We start from the raw sequence: 8,661 nt of genomic DNA on the forward strand, positions 1-8,661 counted from the left end.
GGTTGTATAGAAGTCTATGGAAAAAAAAAAAGACTATACTTGTCACTTGATGTATTACCTTAGTAAACATGTTTCTGATAACAAAAATAACTGGATAAAAATAAGCTGCATTGATATTATTCTGTGACCTTGCTGTGAGGTACCGAGCCTGGATATTAATTTTGCAATATCAAGCATTAGACCCTTTTGCTGAAATTAAAGTGTGTTTTTTTTTGCTTAACTGTTATGCTTGGACATGTTTTGCACATATATTCGATCGACATATTCTCTTCTTCATATAGCCTACACACTTTGACAGCTGGACAGTTTCTAGTACACTGGTGCAGCTACAACTGGTTAAACTAACATTTAAATATAAACCAACGCTGAAAAAAATGGTATTATTCTCAGAAAATAGTGGAATGAATGTCATTTTCTGTTCCATACTTTCCCAATATTTTTTAACTGTTTAATTTTTTTATTGTTTTTGACGAATCTGCCGATACGTTGTTAAGCGTCGCTGCCGGCCGTAGTGAAAGTGCTTGACCGGACCGGAAGCTGCGTTTACTTACTTCCAGAGATTTCATCATTCTGTTCTCGCATTACGGCGGTCCATGCTTCGTAGCGCAGCATCAGCACTGCTGAGGACCAGCACTCAGATTCCCACCTTCTGTCCGGTGTCTACGGTCCTGTTCGTACGGCAGTCGCTCCGCTTCCCACCGGAAAACAGACCGTTTTCAACGTCGGTCTTGTGTAAGAGCAAAAAGAAAAGCCCTTGGCTGCAGCGAGCGGACGGACACACTATGGACAGCAACATTGAAGAGATTCTCGCCCCTTTGAGGCTTGCTGTCAGAGAACAGGTAACACTTGCTATCTCATTATGTATACCGTTATGGTCTACGTTTTTTTTTTTTTAAGGTTATATATGTTTTATTGCCTTTCACCGGGTCACAGTGAAGATGCTAGCTTGACAGGCTAGCCGGCTAACCGGCTGCTTATGAAGCTGTCAATGAAAGAGGAGAGCGTTGCTAGCTAGCTAGCTGCTAACGCTAGCCGGCAGTCATGTCTGCACCCTTTGCCACGTTTCAATCTGCTGCTGCAGATATTTTTGAGCAGGGTGGGGTTAATCAAAAGAGGGGAAAGCTAATGCTGCTACCAAGAATGAGCGAATGTCTTTGTAAACATGCCCAGACTTGAGTTGTAATGTAGTTGTAGCCGGCTCAGGGGGTTTCTGTATGCTAGTCTCAAGCCCCTCTCTGTTTTAGGGGGACCTTGTGCGCCAAATGAAACAGGATGGAGCTCCAGATGTGGACGTTACTAAAGCTGTGGCTGAACTGAAAGCAAGGAAGAGAACTTTTGAAGCCAAGGTGAGTGCAGTTCAACTGTGCATTTGAATCTGATCGAGTCTGTATCAACAACCTTACAATCCTCTTCCAAGCCTTACGTTTGCTGTGCATAAAAAGACCTGATGAATGGGATTGTAGATGCATCACTACTCTTGTCGGCTCTCCCGTTAATAACCAGGCTCTGCTGCACATTTTGATGCACTTTAATTTAAAATGTAGGGACTGTGTGCCAACACTTCAGTTCATTTATCAACCCAACAAGCAGAAATGGGTGCTGGCTCCAGATGCAGGTATTATGACACATTTTATTGGAAGATGTTACACATCTGAGCTCTAACATGGAATGTATAATAAATAAATAAAAAGGTAATAACATAATAATTGAAGCCCATAGGTCCACTAGAGCTCTTATAGATGCTGCTGTCACACCCCGTGTAAGTAAGACCACCGTGTATCACGTGACTGAAGTTCCAAACAGGTCACATGATGATACCTGAGGCATTAAACTCAACTCTATTTTAAACTCACAGCATTAAGACCTTTGTGACCTTATGAAATCTTCATAAGTGGGATGTTTTGTTGCTTTTGTTGTTTTTTCTTATGACGTGGACAAATCACACGGTGAAAGGTGTCAAGAATACAATTCTCATTGCAGGAACTGTCCTTACAACCCAATGATGACATTGTTGATCGAATCAAGATGGAGGATACCCTCAAGAGGCGATTCTTTTACGACCAGGCCTTTGCCATCTATGGAGGTAAGACTTGGAAAGCTAGTGTTAGGAAAATAAAGGCTTCAGTTGTCACGTAAATCACCGTACACAGAAGTCTTTAAGCTTTCTGTTACCATGCAGTAATGCTCCTCAGGTGTGAGCGGCCTGTACGACTTCGGCCCCGTGGGCTGCGCCCTGAAGAACAACATCCTGCAGGCCTGGAGGCAGCACTTCATCCAGGAGGAGCAGATCCTGGAGATCGACTGCACCATGCTGACCCCCGAGACAGTCCTCAAGTAGGAGTCCTTTAATGCTTTTGTCCGCTGATTGAAATGTGTTTGGTGTGTAAGAATGTATGAATCCTGTCTTCTGTGTGTGTGTTAAACAGTGTTGTGTGTGTGTGTGTGTGTGTGTGTGTGTGTATTTAATTGAGGATACTGTTAGAAACTGCTGCTTTGTGATGCTTAGAGTCGGCTCTAAAGTGCTGAGCTGTGGGTTTTTATAAACAGGCGCATATTGATTCTGCGATTTTATGCATGGAAGCTGCCAATACAGCAGCCTTCCATAGCCCGGTGGCAGGTACATCGATGTGATGGAATCAAACATTAGTAACTCCTCCATGCAGCACGTCTTTATAAGTTAAATGTTTTGTTTGTTCCCTCATTAAGGACATCAGGACATGTGGACAAATTTGCTGACTACATGGTGAAAGATGTCAAGAATGGCGAATGCTTCAGGGCCGACCACCTGCTCAAAGGTCAGCGTTTTGTACATCCTGTGTGTCAGTGTATATTTAGAGACTTGGCTTCCACTACAGTGTAAACTGAAGATTAGTCATCCTAAATACAAACCCCATCAGAGGTCTTTGTAAGCCGTTCCTGTGTATTATTCCTGGGGTTCTGCAGAGGGGGGGGGATGGACGAGGTCTGCTGCTGGTTGGCCAAACTCTGAGTATCACTGTAGAGCCTGAGGGAGAATGGAAGTGGCTGCAATGGTAGAAATCACACAGGGCTTTCATAGCAATACAAGCCGGCCGCCTTGATCACAGAGACGGGAGCTGTGCCAAAAAAGCTTAGCGGGAAAAGAATTTAGATTTAGAGAGAACGTGTCAGTTCCTGCAAGACTTGGAGGCAAATTGGCTCAGATAGCAAAATGTTATGTAATGAAAATATGTCATGTTATGTATTATCACGTGTGTGTGTGTGTGTGTGTGAAAGCATTGTGTTCATGTTTCCGTGTCTTCCAGCTCACCTCCAGAAGCTGATGTCTGATAAGAAGTGTTCAGCAGAGAAGAAGGCTGAGATGGAGGAAGTCACCACTCAGGTTCGTGTTGTTGACGGACACAAAACGCTCTCGTTGTTTCTGTTTCTGACCGGGTTTTTAATTATTCCCTGACTCCAATATTATTTTCAGATGGACAACTACACTCAGCAGGAACTGACCGACCTCTTTGTGAAATACAACGTCAAGTCCCCCACTACAGGAAATGACCTCACAGCTCCCGTCTCCTTCAACCTGATGTTCAAGACGTCTATCGGACCCGGAGGGAACATGGCGGGGTAAAAGGAAACATAATTCTGTGGAGAATATTTCCTTTATTTTGCATTTTTATCACTTGTTGAGTGATTTGTAATCTGAACTTTGCAGCTATCTGAGGCCTGAAACCGCTCAGGGAATCTTCCTCAACTTCAAGCGTCTGCTGGAGTTCAACCAGGGAAAACTTCCCTTTGCTGCTGCGCAAATAGGAAACTCCTTCAGGAACGAGATCTCTCCTCGCTCTGGACTCATTCGTGTCAGGTGAGAGATCCACTGGTGTCTCCTGTTGTTCTCACAGGTACTTTGTGACTCGTGACATTAAACCAGAATGTAATTGCTCCACATTCCCACGCAGGGAGTTCACCATGGCTGAGATTGAGCACTTTGTGGATCCGAGTGAGAAGGTCCACCCTAAGTTCTCCAACGTGGCCGACCTGGACATCACGTTGTACTCCTCCAAGGCTCAGACCAGCGGCCAGTCTGCACAAATCATGAAGCTGGGCGACGCCGTGGAGCAGGTTGGAATCGCTATATAAAAATAAACTGATGAACTTTTAGAGAGAGAAGGTTTTACATGGGAAGCTCAATATCATCTTGAGTAAGATGGATACGTAGCTGGAATAATTATTAGTTATTTAAATAAATCCCATTTGACATATGATCTTGTCCAGCTGGCGTTTTAAAGGACAAGAATGAACTTTCACACCCATTGATTGTTCCGTCTCTTTAAGGGAGTGATCAATAACTCCGTCCTGGGATATTTCATCGGGAGGATCTACCTCTACCTCACTAAAGTTGGTATCGCCAAAGACAAGCTGCGTTTCCGACAGCACATGGACAACGAGATGGCTCACTACGCCTGTGACTGCTGGGACGCTGAAACCAAAACCTCATACGTACGTTCCATCGCAGTGTTTCCTGACGGCTCATCGGGGGAGTCCGCAGACTTGTGCTCAAAGTAAATGTTTGTCTCTTGCAGGGCTGGATCGAGATCGTGGGGTGTGCCGACCGGTCTTGCTTTGATCTGCAATGCCACGCGCGAGCGACAAAGGTCCCGTTGGTCGCAGAAAAAGCTCTAAAAGAACCCATATCCTTTAACTGTCGCGGCGTTTAAATCTTTGTTCCATCAAACAGCAAAGAGGTCTTTAAGCACCCAGATGCCTCGTTAGTCTCCTTAACTTCTCCACACAAAGTTGTAAATGTCGTCCAGTTCGAGCCCAACAAAGGAGCCATTGGGAAGGCGTACAAGAAGGATGCCAAGATAGCCATGGAGTATCTGTCTGTGTGTGACGAGTGCTTCATCACAGACCAGGAGAAGCTGCTCAATGAGACTGGGTGAGTTGCACAGGATGTGCAGGAGCCTGATGATGATGAAAGGATCTGGTTTAGTCATTCGCAGCACGTTCAATTTGTGTTGTTTTTATTCCCCAGAGAGTTCACCATCGAGTCAGAAGGCAAGTCCTTCAAACTCACCAAGGACATGGTCAGTGTGAAGCGATTCCAGAAGACTCTGTATGGTGAGATTTATGGGATTCAAAATCCAACTTGATGTCTTTAAACGTTTTTTTGTTGTTGTCCAAAACCCAAAATATTCAGTTTAATATTAAGAAAAGCAGGAAATCTCCCTACTTGAAATACTGAAAACTGAATTTTCTGCAATTCTTTGCATGAAAGAATGACATCCTGTCATATGTTTGGATACTTGGCGACACTTCTAACACATTTTCTGTTTGTCCCCGTCGTCCACAGTGGAGGAAATTGTTCCCAATGTAATCGAGCCCTCCTTTGGCATCGGCAGGATCATGTACACCATCTTTGAGCACACATTCCAAGTCAGAGAAGGTGATGAACAGAGAACGGTAAGTCTGTGGATCAACAACACGTGTGATGGGTGACGTTGTTGTCGTTTCTTTTAACCGCTCTCACTAAGTTAGACGTTAGAGACTAATGTTGCAGTCTCGCAGTAAAAGCACGATACCTTGTTGCCCAAAATGATCGTTGTGATTGAATGCGTTTGTGATTTTTAGGCTGGTTTCCTTCATTGCTGCTGTGTTTTCCTTCCCTGCAGTACTTCAGCTTCCCTGCTGCTGTAGCTCCATACAAATGCTCCGTCCTGCCTCTGAGCCAAAACCAGGAATTTGTTCCCTTCGTGAAGCAATTATGTGAGTGACCACATAATGATACCGTGCAGCGTCTGTTTCTGTCTGAGGAGGGAACACAGAATGAGCTGCTGCTGTCTTGGTTAACTCTCTTCCCCTCTCTTAGCTGAGGCCATGTCCAAAAACGGTGTGTCTTACAAGGTGGACGACTCTGCGGGATCCATCGGCAGACGTTACGCCAGGACGGACGAGATCGGCGTGGCGTTTGGCATCACCATCGACTTCGACACTGTGAACAAGACGCCTCACACCGCCACGTTGAGAAACCGCGACTCGATGAGGCAGATCAGGGCCGAGGTACAGAACACATTCCCTCTTCGTTTTTTTTTAAGGTTCAACTGATGCGTCCTCCATCTGGCATCAAGTCTCTTCTGCATGTGCACGAGTTAACATGTTCTTCTCCCCTCAGGTCAGCGAGTTGCCTGTGATTATTCGGGATTTGGCCAACGGCACGTTGACCTGGGCAGAAGTGGAGAGCAAGTACCCCATCTTTGAAGGACAGGAGACCGGCAAGAAGGACACGGTGGAAGAGTAACGCTCGCTCGACTGCCAGTCACTCCATGCAAATCCACGGACTTGTTGCGTATGCATCACCAGGAAGAATATTGCAGCTGTATTGTGATTGGCTACAGTGGTGCACAGAGCCCTACTTGTGTTCCACGCCACTGCAATCACTAAAATGTCATGTATTCATCTAATCTAAGAGTTGTGGAAGGCTTGCACAGGACTGTTGTTTCTCCGACGAGCAACAGTTCATCCATGTATGGCCTCGTCAATATGTTTTAAAAGGGAGACAATGTAATCAGGTTGTTGTCAGTGGAAGGAGGCTTCCACCATTCCAGTGTCGGGCAGATTGAAATATTTAACGGTTTCAATAAAAACAACCAGCACTTCCTGGACACGGGCATAAAACTGTGATGTTTTCTATCAAGTGTTCGAAGCTGCGGCGACGTTCAGGCACTTCAGTAAAGTCCAGCGTCGAACACAGTAGCTCAGTCTCACGCGGTCGGGACAGATGCGCCGTTATATTCGCTGAATCGGGGGTCATTGTTGGAGGTCACAGAGCCAAATCGAGCTGTAAATGGGACAGCTGGCAGGACGCTGTTGTTACTCTTCACAATTTATATCTGGAACGCTTGCACGCAATCTAAGATCACACACTGGGGCATGGTAATGCTGAGGTTGTTGGGTTCAGCTTCTTCATAATCTTGCTGAAAGGGCACCAGTGTTGCTTTTTAACATGAACTTTATCACACCAGCATAATTCATAATGGTCATAACAAAAGTTAATAATGCTGCACCTTGCTGGTTGAAGTTGTGCACGCTCTACTTCAATGTTTCAGATATTACATGCAGATGAAGCAGCTTTAACACAAACCTCACGTAAACCCTCAGGTGTCGTTGAATCCCCACGAATGATCTGTCCTGTGATCTCTGCTCCGCCTGTCTCTTTCACCAGAGCTGTCGCTCACTCCTCCCACGAGATGCATCCCAGACGCTCCACGTACCTCCGGGGCTCTCATCTCATCTCGGCCTCATTCCTGATTTTACACGGCACATGACGAGATGTGACCTTTACTGTTTCAATCATCTTTAATGCCTCCTCGTTGATGGAGAGATTTCCTGACATCTGATTGATGGTGGCTGGTTTCTCAGGGTCTTCTCGGCCAGTTGTTCCTGTGAAGACGAGCACGTCGAAATCTGTCGGAGCTCACGTTGAGGATTTGATCATTTTCACTCGTTCTGCGACGGATTCCTTTGATCCAACGAACACAGGCAGACAGTTTGACTTCAGAAATACTGTGTTCTTTGCCTCCGTTTGAAGAGGCGTTGCACATGCGGTTGTGTGGAGTCCATGTGAAGAGTTATAGGAATCAAATGGAAAAGGTTAAAGCATCGCGAGCAGCAGATCAAATACAAATGAAATGCCTGTAAGAAGACGTTTCACACAGCATCATGGTGATGGAGACATGAAATACACAGCATATATGTTATATAAATATATATGTGTATATATATATATATATGTATGTTATATACGGTTCTTTAAAAACATGCAGTCTACATCTAGTCCACAAGGTGGCACCACAGGCAAACATTCAAATCCTGCACACACGAATGACCAATTAGTGTTTTATTGATCGCTTTTCACCTTTTTAAATGTTGAACACATTTGGACTGTAAAAGAAGAGTCTGGTATGTAGACATCAGATCTCACGAGGAGGAAGAATTAGTTCCTTTATGCCTTGCATTAATTTATTTTTGGTTTCTGCACTTTAATGTGTCCGAGGTTATCATGTTACATTTCCTCATTTAAAAAAATCCTATAGATTTGTTTTTGAATGAAGGATTTTACAGTGTGATCATGTGATCATGAAAGAGAACAAAGGTTTGTATTGCATATATATGGGCTCACAGTGTACACCTGGGCGTGTGGACGGCAGCTTCCTGCAGCTTCCTGCAGCTTCCTGCACATTACGCACATTACGCAGCGCGTCGTTGTTTATGTGCGCTGGACCTCGGGAGGCTCGACATCTTGAGGAAACGACGTGAAAGAGGCCCATGCACAGAAAGGATTGTGCGATTCCAAATCCTCACTGAACTACACCCACGTTCATAAAACATTCAAGGGCCCCCGCAGTCTGACAGCACACCAGATGTATTTGAAGGCGGGCGAAAAAGATCATCTGCGTCCCATCAAAGTTAATATTCGTTTTAATTATTCATCAACAGAAATACATTGCTCCAGGGGAAAGAGAAATGTCAGAGGCCAACGATGTTTGATGTCAATGATCAAGAAGTGATATACTCCAGTGTGTAGCCGCATGTCTTGAGGTAGCGTTGGTTCATTATGTGTGTGTTTTTCTTCCTCCCTTTGACACTCACCCACTCCCTTCACCAACAACAGGCTGAGGGTGTGTGTGTGTG

At 44.9% G+C, this 8,661-nt stretch overlaps 1 protein-coding gene and 1 non-coding gene across 2 annotated transcripts; both read left to right on the forward strand.

Annotated features, from left to right (window-relative positions):
* Positions 1-539: 539 nt before the first annotated feature.
* On the forward strand, positions 540-6,645 carry LOC115025686 (glycine--tRNA ligase). The gene is made up of 17 exons (XM_029458119.1): positions 540-839; positions 1,245-1,346; positions 1,981-2,083; positions 2,193-2,334; positions 2,707-2,795; positions 3,285-3,361; positions 3,452-3,597; positions 3,686-3,835; positions 3,930-4,092; positions 4,306-4,470; positions 4,554-4,661; positions 4,764-4,909; positions 5,006-5,091; positions 5,324-5,433; positions 5,643-5,736; positions 5,840-6,030; positions 6,143-6,645. The coding sequence occupies exons 1-17, from the start codon at positions 594-596 to the stop codon at positions 6,266-6,268; spliced, it is 2,244 nt and encodes a 747-aa protein (XP_029313979.1). The 5' UTR covers positions 540-593; the 3' UTR covers positions 6,269-6,645.
* Positions 2,491-2,625, forward strand: LOC115025845 (small nucleolar RNA SNORA84). The gene has a single exon (XR_003834251.1). It is a non-coding gene; the product is annotated as a small nucleolar RNA SNORA84 (small nucleolar RNA).
* Positions 6,646-8,661: the final 2,016 nt, after the last annotated feature.

Source organism: Cottoperca gobio, chromosome 20 (genome assembly GCF_900634415.1).
Source record: "Cottoperca gobio chromosome 20, fCotGob3.1, whole genome shotgun sequence".
Taxonomy (NCBI): Eukaryota; Metazoa; Chordata; class Actinopteri; order Perciformes; family Bovichtidae; genus Cottoperca; species Cottoperca gobio.